We start from the raw sequence: 16,209 nt of genomic DNA, 5'->3' as shown, positions 1-16,209 counted from the left end.
GCCTGCTACCTGTGTGTTGCTGCCTGCTACCTCCGTCATACTGCCTGCTACCTGTGTGTTGCTGCCTGCTACCTCCGTCATACTGCCTGCTACCTGTGTGTTGCTGCCTGCTACCTCCGTCATACTGCCTGCTGCCTGTGTGTTGCTGCCTGCTACCTCCGTCATACTGCCTGCTACCTGTGTGTTGCTGCCTGCTACCTCCGTCATACTGCCTGCTACCTGTGTGTTGCTGCCTGCTACCTCCGTCATACTGCCTGCTACCTGTGTGTTGCTGCCTGCTACCTCCGTCATACTGCCTGCTACCTGTGTGTTGCTGCCTGCTACCTCCGTCATACTGCCTGCTACCTGTGTGTTGCTGCCTGCTACCTCCGTCATACTGCCTGCTACCTGTGTGTTGCTGCCTGCTACCTCCGTCATACTGCCTGCTACCTGTGTGTTGCTGCCTGCTACCTCCGTCATACTGCCCGCTACCTGTGTGTTGCTGCCTGCTATCTCCGTCATACTGCCTGCTACCTGTGTGTTGCTGCCTGCTACCTCCGTCATACTGCCTGCTACCTGTGTGTTGCTGCCTGCTACCTCCGTCATACTGCCTGCTACCTGTGTGTTGCTGCCTGCTACCTGTGTGTTGCTGCCTCCTACCTCCGTCATACTGCCTGCTACCTGTGTGTTGCTGCCTGCTACCTGTGTGTTGCTGCCTCCTACCTCCGTCATACTGCCTGCTACCTCCGTCATACTGCCTGCTACCTGTGTGTTGCTGCCTGCTACCTCCGTCATACTGCCTGCTACCTGTGTGTTGCTGCCTGCTACCTCCGTCATACTGCCTGCTACCTGTGTGTTGCTGCCTGCTACCTCCGTCATACTGCCTGCTACCTGTGTGTTGCTGCCTGCTACCTCCGTCATACTGCCTGCTACCTGTGTGTTGCTGCCTGCTACCTCCGTCATACTGCCTGCTACCTGTGTGTTGCTGCCTCTTACCTCCGTCATACTGCCTGCTACCTCCGTCATACTGCCTGCTACCTGTGTGTTGCTGCCTGCTACCTCCGTCATACTGCCTGCTACCTGTGTGTTGCTGCCTGCTACCTCCGTCATACTGCCTGCTACCTGTGTGTTGCTGCCTGCTACCTCCGTCATACTGCCTGCTACCTGTGTGTTGCTGCCTGCTACCTCCGTCATACTGCCTGCTACCTGTGTGTTGCTGCCTGCTACCTCCGTCATACTGCCTGCTACCTGTGTGTTGCTGCCTGCTACCTCCGTCATACTGCCTGCTACCTCCGTCATACTGCCTGCTACCTGTGTGTTGCTGCCTGCTACCTCCGTCATACTGCCTGCTACCTGTGTGTTGCTGCCTGCTACCTCCGTCATACTGCCTGCTACCTGTGTGTTGCTGCCTGCTACCTCCGTCATACTGCCTGCTACCTGTGTGTTGCTGCCTGCTACCTCCGTCATACTGCCTGCTACCTGTGTGTTGCTGCCTCCTACCTCCGTCATACTGCCTGCTACCTGTGTGTTGCTGCCTGCTACCTCCGTCATACTGCCTGCTACCTCCGTCATACTGCCTGCTACCTGTGTGTTGCTGCCTGCTACCTCCGTCATACTGACTGCTACCTGTGTGTTGCTGCCTGCTACCTCCGTCATACTGCCTGCTACCTGTGTGTTGCTGCCTGCTACCTCCGTCATACTGCCTGCTACCTGTGTGTTGCTGCCTGCTACCTCCGTCATACTGCCTGCTACCTCCGTCATACTGCCTGCTACCTGTGTGTTGCTGTCTGCTACCTCCGTCATACTGCCTGCTACCTGTGTGTTGCTGCCTGCTACCTCCGGCATACTGCCTGCTACCTGTGTGTTGCTGCCTGCTACCTCCGTCATACTGCCTGCTACCTGTGTGTTGCTGCCTGCTACCTCCATCATACTGGCTGCTACCTGTGTGTTGCTGCCTGCAACCTCCGTCATACTGCTTGCTACCTGTGTGTTGCTGCCTGCAACCTCCGTCATACTGCCTGCTACCTGTGTGTTGCTGCCTGTTACCCCGTCTTGCTGCCTGCTACCCCAGTCATACTGCCTGCTACCTGTGTGTTACTGCCTGCTACCCCGTCTTGCTGCCTGCTACCCCCGTCTTGCTGCCTGCTACCCCCGTCATACTGCCTGCTACCTCTGTGTTGCTGCCTGCTACCCCGTCTTGCTGCCTTCTACCCCCGTCATACTGCCTGCTACCTGTGTGTTGCTGCCTGCTACCCCGTCTTGCTGCCTGCTACCTCTGTCTTGCTGCATGCTACCCCGTCTTGCCGCCTGCTACCCCGTCATGCTGCCTGCTACACCCGTCATGCTGCCTGCTACCCCGTCTTGCTGCCTGCTACCTGTGTGTTGCTGCCTGCTACCCCGTCATGCTGTCTACCTCTGTGTTGCTGCCTGCTACAGCTGTCATACTGTCTGCTACCTGTGTGTTGTTGCCTGCTACCCCGTCTTGCTGCCTGCTACCCCGTCATGCTGCCTGTTACCTGTGTGTTGCTGCCTGCTACCCCGTCTTACTGCTTGCTACCTGTGTGTTGCTGCCTGCTACACCCGTCAAACTGCCTTCTACCTGTGTGTTGCTGCCTGCTACCCCCGTCATGCTGCCTGCTACCCCGTCTTGCTGCCTGCTACCCCCGTCATGCTGCCTGCTACCTGTGTGTTGCTGCCTGCTACCCCCGTCATGCTGCCTGCTAACTGTGTGTTGCTGCCTGCTACCCCCGTCATACTGCCTGCTACCCCGTCTTGCTGCCTGCTACCCCCGTCATGCTGCCTACTACCTGTGTGTTGCTGCCTGCTACCCCCGTCATGCTGCCTGCTACCTGTGTGTTGCTGCCTGCTACCCCGTCTTGCTGTCTGCTACCCCCGTCATACTGCCTGCTACCTGTGTGTTGCTGCCTGCTACCCCCGTCATGCTGCCTGCTACCTGTGTGTTGCTGCCTGCTACCCCGTCTTGCTGTCTGCTACCCCCATCATACTGCCTGCTACCTGTGTGTTGCTGCCTGCTACCCCGTCTTGCTGTCTGCTACCCCCGTCATACTGCCTGCTACCTGTGTGTTGCTGCCTGCTACCCCCGTCATGCTGTCTACTACCTCTGTGTTGCTGCCTGCTACCCCGTCATGCTGTTTACTACCTCTGTGTTGCTGCCTGCTACCGCTGTCTTACTGTCTGCTACCTGTGTGTTGTTGCCTGCTACCTCGTCTTGCTGCCTGCTACCCCGTCTTGCTGCCTGCTACCCCCGTCATGCTGGCTGCTACCTGTGTGTTGCTGCCTGCTACCCCGTCTTGCTGCCTGCTACCCCCGTCATACTGCCTGCTACCTCTGTGTTGCTGCCTGCTACCCCGTCTTGCTGCCTGCTACCTGTGTGTTGCTGCCTGCTACCCCGTCTTGCTGTCTGCTACCACCGTCATACTGTCTGCTACCTGTGTGTTGCTGCCTACTACCCCCGTCATGCTGCCTGCTACCTGTGTGTTGCTGCCTGCTACCCCCGTCATGCTGTCTACTACCTCTGTGTTGCTGCCTGCTACCCCGTCATGCTATTTACTACCTCTGTGTTGTTGCCTGCTACCCCGTCTTGCTGCCTGCTACCCCCGTCATGCTGCCTGCTACCTGTGTGTTACTGCCTGCTACCCCGTCTTGCTGCCTGCTACCTGTGTGTTGCTGCCTGCTACCCCGTCTTGCTGCCTGCTACACCCGTCATGCTACCTGCTACCTGTGTGTTGCTGTCTGCTACCCCCGGTCATGCTGCCTGCTACCCCCGTCATGCTGCCTTCTACCCCGTCTTACTGGCTGCTACCCCCGTCATGCTGCCTGCTACCTGTGTGTTGCTGCCTGCTACCCCCGGTCATGCTGCCTGCTACCTGTGTGTTGCTGCCTGCTACCCCCGTCATGCCTGCTACCTGTGTGTTGCTGCCTGCTACTCCCGTCATGCTGCCTGCTACCCCCGTCATACTGCCTGCTACCCCGTCTTGCTACCTGCTACCCCCGTCATGCTTCCTGCTACCTGTGTGTTGCTGCCTGCTACCCTCGTCTTGCTGCCTGCTACCCCAGTCATGCTGCCTGCTACCTGTGTGTTGCTGCCTGCTACCCCGTCTTGTTGCCTGCCACCCCCGCCATGCTGTATGCTACCTGTGTGTTGCTGCCTGCTACCCCGTCATGCTGTCTACTACCGCTGTTATGCTTTCCCTTGTGGCGCTGTCTGCTACTCCTGTCATGCTGACTGCTACCCCTGTCATTCATCCAGCTACCCCACTCGTCGATCCAGGTACCCCTATCATCCATCCTGCTGCCCCTGTCGTCCATCCTGCTGCCCCTGTCGTCCATCCTGCTGCCCGTCATCCATCCTGCTGTCCGTCATCCAAGCTGCTGCCCCTGTCATCCATGCTGCTGCCCCTGTCGTCCATGCTGCTGCCCCTGTCATCCATCCTGCTGCCCCTGTCATCCATCCTGCTGCCCCTGTCATCCATCCTGCTGCCCCTGTCATCCATCCTGCTGCCCCTGTCATCCATCCTGCTGCCCCTATCATTCATCCTACTGCCCCTGTAATCCATCCTGCTACCCCTGTCATTTTGTAATTGAAGCTGACATCCCTAAAAACTTGACATGTTATGGTTGGATTTAATACCTTTAATTTTATGGGAATTGTCGATATACTGCATAACGACCTCGTAAATCCCATGAGAGAGAGAGAGAGAGACAGACAAATACACAGACAGACAGACAGGAAGAGAGACAGACCCAGCAACGTGATGATAGTGCCTAAGTATTGTCATAACAGAGGTACTTGGCAGAGTTCTCTTCCACACGCTTCTTCTCACATTTTTTTAGTTGTGTTGACTGAAGTGTAGCTCCCCAGCTGTCACTTGCTCTCTTCAACAACAACTTAATTTTCCTTCCCCGGGAGTGTGAACATCACTGGTAATTGCTTTCAGTTTGTTTTAATTGTAATGACGTCTACACCGCTAGTAATTACTTTGTTTTAGTTATGTTATTGTTCCTCTTGGTTCATCCACAGTAATCGTAGTTCATTCATATTTTTTTGCAGTTTAAATTGCATTTTAACCATAGAATTGAGTAAAACATTGACATTCTATTTTAAACGAAAGACCTTGAAAATACAATCTTTTTCTGTTTTTTTTCGATTTTTGTAGGATTTTCTAGCACTGTATGATCGATACAAATTTGTACATAATACATAGTTTCGTAATGAAGGGTGAATATTTTGTTCCCTTATCATTCAGTTGTTTGGGTATTTATGTCAGGGGGGGAATTTAATTCTAGAGAGGGTGGGCCCTATTTTCCTTTATTTAGTTTCGTTTTAGGTGTCGTAAACGTAAACATTCACGAATTACGAGTCGTAACTTGATAATGTCTCGTTTACGAGTCATAACTTCAGAGAATCTCGTACACGTGCCATAACTTGAGAATGTTTATCGTAGGCGTCTTCGGAATATCTGTCTCTTAGCGGGGCACAGAAGCTTTCGGAATTGATGCTGTTATTGTTCTGTGTAGTCTGCTGCTTATTTTGTTTTAATTCCGAGTTTGATGGATATCGTCTGAACTTCATGTAAGAATGGAATTTTCATCAAGTGTTTTGCTCGACTTGGTCCATTTCTTCACCTTTTAAAACTGATAGTCTTTTCCTGTTGTGCTGAATGTTAATTAATGGGTTGTCTCGCTCGATTGCAAGTGCACTCGGCTCACACAGTCACGTTCACGGCTTCATCCCCGGTACGAGTGGAAATAAGACACGTGCTGTTCATATTCAGCTATCAGTAAAAAAGGTACCTGGGTGTTAGTCGACTGGTGTGGGTCGCATCCTGGGGCGAAATTTACCTAATTTGACCAAAATGCTCTGCATAACAAGGGGCTTTCTATATAGTAATATGTCATTGATGTCAGCTAGGCCTGTATACCTTGTACATGTACTTGTAGAAATAAAAATTATCATAGTGTGGTGGTCAAGTGTAAGGGTGACTGGGCGGTGTTCGGCAGACGGAAGTTCTTCCTGGGAAGGCTGTAGGGAAGAAAAATTAGTTTATACACTTTTTTTTATATTAACATTGGAGATTGTTCCACACTAAAATTTGTAGATTTATCATACTTAAACTTCAAGTTTTTTCATCTTACAAGATGCTTTCTTTTACGTTCTCTAATTTCTAAATCAGTTAAATTGTTCACATCATGCTAACAGGCCGAACGCATATATCAGCATAGAAAAAAAAATAACATTTAGACCGGTCGATCTAAATGGTTTACAAACATGGGTTGTAGAAGCCAATATTGGAACAATGTTTGACTCTTGTGTGGGAGTTCTGAAACCTGTGTTGTTTCCTCGCCAACCCGAGTGCTAGTGACCCAGGCTTCACTTCACACTATCATGAACTACATTACTGTTATAATCAAAAAGAATCGCTAAACCTACAAGGGGTCATACAGCACCATGAAGAACAAGATGCGGATAAAATGCTGTGTGTGCTGGCAGGACTACTAGCAGGATGAAGAGCACGTAACCCGGACTGGAAGCCAGCAGCCGATCAAACTTTATTTAGTCTTAGTACTGAAAAAAAAAACACACGGTATACAAACGCAAGGACATTTTATTGTCAAGCTTACGGTCCTGGGACCTTGGTCGGTCATGGGACCTTGGTCGTTCCAAATGCAGCAAGTGACCGAGGTCTCGGAACCAAAACTTTTCCAATAAAATCTTTTCTCCAATAACTTGTCGGTATCACATAAATTTTTTATTAGTCGTATTCTTGACATCATTAGTTGAAGATTCTTCTGAGTGGTTACTCAGAACAGTTATTAACGCCCCCCCCCCCAAAAAAAAAAAAAATCTAGTGGATCCCATAAAAAAAAAAAAAGAAAACTGCCAAAATGTGACCTACAGCAGTCTACATCCACTCCCAAGTATCTATTTACTGCTAGGTAACATGGGAAGCAGGTTTTAGCAGTCGTTCACACGTCTGGCCTTACCTAACACGAAACATCGGCTTTATTGTTCGTACAAATTTTGGATTAAGTATGCTGGGTTGTCTGTATACCTAGAGTATACCTAGAGAGGGTTTTGGGGGTCAACGCCCCCTCGGCCCAGTCTGTGACCAGGTCTGTAGGGATGGTTTTTCAGTGTAAAGAAATGGTGACCTGGAGAAAGTGGATGAAACGGCTTATTGCGACAAGCATCAAGACTGGTGAAGCTTTTAATGGAGAAAAACGTTTCGCTCTGTGGTGAGCATTATCAAATGATCTTGACAGATATGATTTGATAAAACTCGACACAGTCATAAGTTGCAACAATGAAAGGATATCCTGCAACCTATCTTTGAAAATTAGACACATGTGCAACATCTGGGTATATTGTAAACGTTTCGCCATCCAATGGCTTTATCAATACAAATTCAAGGACATGAACGGAATACAGAAGAACTATATACAACAGATGAGGTAATCAGTCCCTCAGCCTTGAAGTTGGTGTTAAGAGCACCTTAGTCGTGCTCACGTAGTCACAACTACGGTGCTCTTCACACCAACTCTAATTCATGTCCTTGAATCTGTATTGATAAAGCCACTGGATGTCGAAATGTCTACAGTAAAGATACCCAGATATTGCACATGTGTCTAATTTTCATCTTGTCGGTATTGTATATCACTCGTATACAACCTTTGTTTTTCATGCGATAAATCCTCGTTAATACGTAATAAACCCTGTATAGAAATGTTTTATAATTAAATTTATGTCTTGTGGTGCTTGACTCTGGCGATACAGTATTCACCGAGTAAACGTTTAAGGGCACGTAAGTATCCGTCTTCTAATAACATGTTAATTTTTCCACTATAATATCTATAAGCTCAGACTTGTGAAACACAATTATCCTCAAAGATTTGTTAAGTTATATTATGAATTAAGGAAAAATCTCTGACTTACGAAAGCAGACAAAGCAAATGTGATAGTAATTATACACAAAGTAGATTATAGTGTAGATTATATGCGTCCTATGACTGTGTGACACGATAATGTGCACTGTTAGACATGATTATAATAAGTGCAGTCACTCTGTTAGGTCGAAAATGCATGTAATCTTTTAAATACAACAAATGCATGTAATGTGTTAGCCTTATATAAGTCCACCAGTGACTAATCAGTAACAGATTCAGCATTTGTAGATGCATTCTCTATTCACACTATTTTTGCACTGGCTGCAGTGTTTCAGGACTTGTGATGCTTCTGTAATATAGCGATAAGAATAAAGGCATGAACTTAAAAATTATTTACGTTTAAATGTTTTTAGTTTTCTAATATAACTGCATGAAGCAGAATTTTTCAAGATCCGCGTCCATGGCTCCAAATACCTTACTAGTAGCCAAAACTAGTAGAGAACTGACAAAAGTTGCAGAGCTTCTATTGGGACAACATTTCGCTCGGTGGACAGTGAAACGTTGTTTAACTGAAAGCTTATTCTACAGCCTATGTCTTTTTTCCATTTTATGACTTCGGGATTTTTTCCTGCAAAGTGTATGGGAAACATGATAATTTCTGAAGAGGCCGACCTCCTTCAGCGTCGCTATTAACACCTCAATGAGCTGTATATTACTTTATTTTTTTTATATAAAAATTATAAAACAACTTCCCAGTAACAAGGAGGATCATATCTTGAAATAAATATCTTTGTAATATTTGAGACTAAAGAAATAATTGTTTAATATATATTAATGTGTGTCACTATATGTTAAGATGCAACTAATGTATTTTTTTCCCACCTAGAATCATTTTCTTTTTTTCATTGTGTAATATATTTGGATTGTAAATATTCCTCTGCTTTATAAACTTGTCTTTGGTAATTAGTTAAAAATCTTGTGTTTTGACAATCTGTAATAAAGTGTTTTTAATGCTACAAATTTTAAGCCTAAATTTTAGATTACAAATGGTTTTTTCTCTCTCTCTCAAAACATCATTTCTCTTAAATTCTCATCTTTCCTAGTCTACAACCCTCCCAAATTCTTCTCCTCCCAAGTTTCTTCTCAAAAATCCCACCATTCTTGAATTTTCTGTCAAATTTTTCTCAAATTTGTCCTACAGCATTAATTAACCATTTTCTTTTCATGACCTTAGCAAATGTAACAACTTTATGCTTAACTTTCCCAGTCATTCAGCAGTGTTTTCCTGCCGTTTCTTTATTAACATTCACTTTTTTTAACCAACTTTTCTCCAGCTACCCATACAACTTTCTTCAACTATTCAAGCAACTTTCTCCAACCACTCATTTAACTTTCAGCAACTTTCTTCAACCACTCATACAACTTTCAGAAACTTTCTCCAACTACTCCTTCAACTTTCAGCAACCCGACAAGTTACACGTGACCTTCAGGTAATATCGCTTACCCGTACCACAGACTCGGACAAGACGGTGACGGTGAGTCGGGAGTCGGGAGAGTTCGGCTTTCGGATCCACGGTTCCCGACCGGTGGTGGTATCGGCTATTGAACCCGACACCCCAGCCGAAACCTCCGGTCTGGAGGTGGGAGATATCATCATCAACATCAACGGTGCTAATGTACTCGACGCCTCCCACTCTGAGGTGGTCAGACTCGCCCATGCTGGTAAGTCTTCAATTTCCTCCTCCAAGAATGACATTGAGCGTCTCGTCCGATTGGCCTCAAATTTTCAGTGCTGGTTTGTTATAACTAAGGAAGGGTTCGTACGAGTATTGGCATGTACAGGTGCCATATCAAATACAAATTTTATGTCTTTGTAAAGGTTAGAATGTGTGATTTACATTTTATGAAGTGTTGCTAATTTATAGTGCCTTTCCTTGTTTAGGAATACTCGCAATAACTTGAGAATGGCTCTTTTAATCGGCTTCAAACCATCAATACTGGTGCATTTTATGCAGGATTATTATAGGGATGCGGTAAACCTGAGGAAAATACTGTATATATTTTCCAGAAATTTAGCATTTATATGTAAATAGATGGCCATACTGTATTTAATAATATTTATGTCATAGAAAACGGAAAGCCTGCGTCTGCGCAGACGAGACTCGCCATCTTGGTTTTGAATTTTGTACAAACGTGGTGTAATGGGAAGAATTTTTCGTGCTCTAGAGGTTAAAATTGTGTTGACACCTCTCAGATAAGCTCTCTAGATTTGTGTGTAATTCTGGCCAGCATTATTTTCATAGATTTAGTTAGTGAGGTTTTCTGAGTATGATACACATTAATCTCCAGTCAAATTGGTGAGTGATATTAAGATATATTTTCCTTCTGTTATGTAATTGTGTATATATATAACCATTTATTATTTTTAATATACAGTCCACAAATTTATATATTTACCAGTATTCCTGGTGTATGTATATTTCATTTAATTAATATGTCCAGAGCAACTTGTGGTTATGACAGTAGTAGGTATCGAAGGGGGACATTTTTTGCGACCTAGGTGTCCCAAATTCCTACTTGTCTATGTAACATTGATAAATAATAATTATCTTTGTTATCATTTACTGTTATGTACATAATTAGTTACATTCAGATAAATGCAATTTTCCACAAAGCCCTTAGGGACTATACAGCACCTGAGGAAGGGGATGGAGAGCATTCAGGGTTACTTGGAACTGGAGCACAAAGAGTAAGTTTATTCAGGTACAGGTAAATATAAATACAGTTACATTATCATACATAGCAACATATGTGTAGATTACCTAAGATAACCCAAAAAAGTCAGTGACTTATTTCCATTTTGGTCCAATTCTCAAGATTAAGAGCCCCTCACAAGTATCAAGGAACCCCCCCCCCCTTGAGGGGCGTGATAAATTGAAAATGGCTTCTTCGATCGGCTTCAAACCTTCAATTCTTGTGCATCATAGTGGTGGTGGTTTGATGTTGTTGCTCGAGTGTAGGTAATACAATTTTCAAGTTTTCAAAGGAACGTTACATTGTGTAAGGAAGGTTACATTGTGTAATTACAATTTTCTTTGCTAAGTACAAAGAAAGACACAATCATGCCGAGGCATTTCGGGCAGACTAATACTAGTACATAATAACTGCTTAAATCTAGACAAGATAAGAGTGGTTAACTTTTATTAAAATCTTCATTTAATCTTAATATTAATGCGTAGTAGTCAAAGTGGAGGTTTATAAGAATAATCTTGAAGTTGCACATAATAAAAACAATATTACAATAAGTGGTTCAAACAGTAATATTTCATGGATTGGCAGATGTTTAAGACTCGAGGTCATATAATAACTTATTAGTTGTTTTGGTTAGTATTGAGATGAGATGATTTTTAAGCAAAGACCTAAATTTATAAGTAGTCAGGGTATCCTTTACCGGTTCAGGTAGTGAATTCCAGATCTTCAGGCCCTTCATATGCATTACATTTTTGCAGAGTGTGAGGCTGACACGAGGGATGTCGACGAGTGCCTTATGCCTTGCATTGTGACTGTGTTCTGTTGTAGCTATCAAAAAGTTTAAGTGGAGGGTTTATATTGGAGTTTAATGTTCTGTATAAGTAGTAGGCACAATAACATGAATGTATGTCTCGTGTATTTAGCAAGTTCAGGCTTCTGAAAAGTGGTGGGGTGTGCCGTCTAGCACAGGATGTTTATGGAGCAACTTGCAATGTGAACAGACTGACTGATGTTGTAGTGGCCAGGCTTAGGCTTGGTTACAAGTACTTCTGGCAGTTTGGGAGATACACAGATGATGATCAAACTAAATGTAAATTATGTGATCAGGCATATGGTCACTCTCTTGAACACTATGTGCTTAATTGTCCACTTATTGAGGAATACAGAGACAGACAGTATAATAACCTATGTGACATGTCAAGATATCTTATTAATGAAAATAAGATACCAGATATACTAAGCAAATTTCCTAAATTTGTTTGCAACAGATAAGTGAACTATAGATATGTAGATATAAATCCATATGTATTCCTGTTAACCCTTTGGGGCCTAGTTCCTAGGCCTTTTGTGTATCCATATGCTCTCGCGCTACCGTCCACAGGATGGATATGGGGTGCACAATAAACTAGCCACTTCGGTGGCAAAATCTAATCTAAATCTAGCACAGGAGCTGGTAATCATCCGCACAACAGCTTTTATTTTGTTGTTGGGCTATTAAAGGTTTAGGGAGATGGCTGTGGTTGATCCCCAGGCACAGATACCATTTACCTGGAGTGGGTTTCGGGGGTCAACGCCCCCGCGGCCCGGTGAGATAAGGGTATATTAACAAGTGGTATAGGGTAAAGAGTGTCTTTTGGGGTACATAGTATCGTATCTTGGAAAGGATGCCTACTGATTTGGAAATTTTCTTGGATATATGCTGGATGTGGGAATGAAACTTAAGATTACAGTCAAGGAGAAGACCTAGAGATTTACCCTCAGTGTGTCTTGATATAGGGGAACCATTTATCGATATATTAAGTTGGATATTTAAGGCTCTGTTTCCAAACAGCATAAAGTATATTTTGTCTGTGTTGAGAGTGAGTCTGTTGGTCATCATCCTGGTATATATTTTTAGCAGCTCGTTGTTTACAGTGTCTTTAAGTATAGCTGGGTTTGAGTGGGAGTAGACATAAGTTGTGAAAATGTGTCTGTACTGCCTCCAAGTGAGTCGCCTACCCTGGCAAGCTCTGTTGACACCGAGCTCTGAGGTCGGTACCTCAGCCTCACAAGTGGCTTATAGGACAGATTTTCATAAATGACTGATGTTGCAAGAAACCTCGCCTGCATGCACGTTTAAAGGACTAACTTACTTGGTGTTGCAGCATATATCCTGATCTTCAACCTCCCTAAGCTTAGCCTCTTTGGACTTACCCTCAGAAACCACGTGCAACCTGGAGCCATAATTCCTGCAGTTTTCAATCGATATTAGTGACCTGTCTGCACCTCAGAAATTCCTGTATCCAAGAGGGTGTGTATCCCCTAGTATAACTATGCAGAAATGGACACTAGCTTCTAGGTAGGCAAGAGACAAAATCACGTACTGGTCATGAACTGCCGGCTGCACAAAGGCCACAGCTCGACTCGCTCGCAATTTTCCCCAGACACTGGCCAGAAATCCTAAGAAAAAGTGGAGGTTTTGTCTTACTGTATGGGCCTGACAGAGGTCATCTACGGTACATTGGGGTGCCTCCACCAGATTTCCCCAGGTCTCATATGTGAAGACACGTGGGGGGCGCCGTCTGCTGATCACGGCACGTGTTGTCCAGATGGTGTCTAGTCACAGAAGAAAGATCTGGCGTCTTCGAGACCCGCGCCTCGTCGTTCAAACTTGGGCTGCCAGTTCTCCCTAGCTAACTTAACCTAGTGTTTGCCTACATTATCGGCCTATTACTACCTATGTTAAGGTCTTAGGTCTACATTATTATTATCTACAGTTGCCTCAATAATCCTAATATTAGTGTACTAACAGTATAAACTACCTACTTCTTCCCTGAAGGGTAAATCTATAAATTAAGTAGTACCTTCCATCCACTTACGCCAACCCGGGTGAGTGTGTTTTTGTTTTGGGTGGGTTTAAGGGCCCTCGAACGGTGTGTTTTTCCCTGTTGGGACTTCTCGGACCGAATAAGTTCCAACATAAGTAGTGTTATCTGCGAATAGAACTGGTTTAAGGACTTGGGATGCATTGGGAAGATCATTGATGTAGATGAGAAAAAGGAGTGGACCTAGGACACTACCCTGGGGCACTCCGACAGCTACAGGCTGCATAGTGGAGTTAATTCCACTATGCGTATACATAATATAATATCTTTATTTCTACAAGTACACATACAGGGTATACATACCTAGCTGACATCAATGACATAGAAAGCTGCTTGTCATGCAGAGCATTTCGGGCAAATTAGGTCAGTTTTGTCCCAGGATGCGACCCACACCAGTCAACTAACACCCAGGTACCCATTTTACTGATGGGGAACATAGACAACCGGTGTAAGGAAACACGCCCAATGTTTCTACAACCGTTGGTAATTGAACCTCCGGCTTCGATTACCAATTACCTCGCCGTGTGAAGTTAGTTTAATATCTTTATTATGCACCCCATACCCATCCTGTGGGCGGTAGTCAAAAGATTACAAAGGTACATAATGGGTCCAGGGACTGGACCCCAAAGTTATGACAGCTGAACTAGTTACAAAGGTAATGAACTCCAGGTAGATCTGGTCACAATCATGGCAAGTTACAAAGGTAATGAACCAGCTAAGAGCTTTAGCCACCAGGCCACGGGGCACCGTGGTGTCCATCGTTAAGATAAGATTTTAGGTAATCGAGGGAATGTCCTCTGTTGCCGTAATGATTTAGTTTTAGGTGCAGGAGATTGTGGTCCACGGTATCAAATGCGTGTGTGGTGTGTGTGACTCAACAATCAATATTTGCACCAATAACTCATTACAGTTGTGACCGGGTGTGGAAGTGTGAATTGCTCATTACTCTATAATTTGTTCATGATTGTAGCCAAAGTATAAACGTAAGTAACCATTCTACAGAATTCATTACCTTTGTAACTTGTGAGCTCATTACCTTTGTACCTAGTTCAGCTATCAAAACCTTGGGGGCCCAGTCCCTGGACCCATTACGTACCTCTGTAATCTGTAAATACCTTTGTAACTTGTCATGATTGTGACCAGACTTACCTGGAGTTCATTACCTTTGTAAATTGTGAGTTCATTACCTTTGTAAATTGTGAGTTCATTACCTTTGTAAATTGTGAGTTCATTACCTTTGTAAATTGTGAGTTCATTACCTCTGTAACTTGCTCAGCTATCAAAACTTTGGAGTCCAGTCCCTGGACCAATTATGTACCTCTGTAATCTTTTGACTACCGCCCACAGGATGGGTATGGGGTGCATAATAAACATATTAAACTAACTAACGGTATCAAATGCTTTCCTTAGGTCAATGAAGAGCCCTGTGGAAAATTTTTTAATTTTCCGAAACTATAGTGCCTAATAGGTGTTTAATGTGTCTATATGGGTCAAAAATGTATTTGAAAATAAGAGTAGAACCAAGAGTTCCCTTTGCGCATGCGCGGATGTGCGGGAGGGAGGAGCGCGTATTGTTTGAATGGTGGTGAGGAAGCTGAGAAAACATGGAACCACGAAATTGACGTTCACGGTGGCCTAAGGATTAATATAGGCCTCATTTCATAATAAGAAGTGTCGTAACTGTTCCTGGTGGAGAGTGAGGGAACGTGATTTACGGGACCACGGTGGTAGAGTGGTAAAATGGGTGATAAGAGGAGGAGCGGGTGGCAGGTGCACGGCCAGGGTGAGTGTCCAGGGGACATACCCGTGTGTTAATCCTCGCTCATCGGCCTCAGATCTCAATGGAGTGACCTCTAATTTGTGTAATAGTTATGAGACGTTAAATCGTCTTGTGAATGGTAATGTAATCAGTGATAATAACATTGAGTTAAGAGAATGCGGGATGTGAAATAGAGCGCCTTGCTCCGAGTGAACGTGTGACTCTCGTACCGGGGATAATGGAGATTTATAGAATCACGACTTCTAACCGGGACAAACCGACGGATACCTCGTCCTGCCGGAATGAGAACCGTGTCGGTGTAGCAGGACATCGAAAATGAGATGGTGAATCAAGAAATGAGGAATATCAATCACCCACAGTTAAGTAACCCTTCTAGTTATAGCAACCTTAGACTGGCCAGTGGTGGTATGTTATAATTAGATAGGTTACGAGTGATCCAGCTACATCAAGTGACCACCAGAGAACATCTGGTAAGTAGTGGGATTATGTACAAATGTTTTCCTTGACGGATGTATCCATGTGTGTCCTACCCCCCCCCCCCCCTTCATTCAGTTAAACTAATATAATCTATACAGTCCACAATTAATTAGTAGCACCGTACTTGTGGGTGCTACCCAATCCATACTGGTCTCGGATAGATATGGATAAGATTGTGAGGTCGAGGGGACCACTTGGTGCGACCAGGGGTGGTTAAGTTTTCTCACATGTCTACACGGGGTGACTACGGTAAACAATATGATTGTCTCCCAATGAGATTACTGGTATGTATATAATGTTGAGGTACATACAGGTAAGCACCCTAGAAAATTTTCCATATCTGCCCGTTGGTCCTTCGAGAACCGGGTGCAATCAGTGAAAAAATTAATTGAATTAATTACTTAATAATTAAGTGACTGATTGAAGGAAGTGGGTGTAGGGTGCACAAGTTTA

The 16,209-nt window shown here is 44.8% G+C and overlaps 1 protein-coding gene across 11 annotated transcripts in view; it reads left to right on the top strand.

The window, feature by feature from the left end:
* The window catches only part of LOC128691649 (uncharacterized), a 621,418-nt gene that overhangs the window by 573,143 nt on the left and 32,066 nt on the right, over positions 1-16,209 (top strand). For 8 of the 11 annotated variants that reach the window (XR_011392438.1, XM_070088825.1, XM_070088824.1 and 5 more), the window contains one exon: positions 9,400-9,606. Coding sequence is in view for 10 of the 11 variants with exons in the window: in XM_070088825.1 (XP_069944926.1) it covers positions 9,400-9,606 (207 nt within the window). In the remaining variant the exon portion in view is untranslated. Of the gene's footprint in view, positions 1-9,345; positions 9,607-16,209 lie in introns of those variants that run through there. The other 3 variants (XM_070088827.1, XM_070088828.1, XM_070088826.1) reach the window with 2 other exon arrangements.

The sequence above is a fragment of the Cherax quadricarinatus genome, chromosome 26, assembly GCF_038502225.1.
Source record: "Cherax quadricarinatus isolate ZL_2023a chromosome 26, ASM3850222v1, whole genome shotgun sequence".
In the NCBI taxonomy this organism is placed as follows: Eukaryota; Metazoa; Arthropoda; class Malacostraca; order Decapoda; family Parastacidae; genus Cherax; species Cherax quadricarinatus.
Note: the sequence above shows the minus strand (reverse complement) of the source record. Positions and strands in the feature narration are given on the sequence as shown.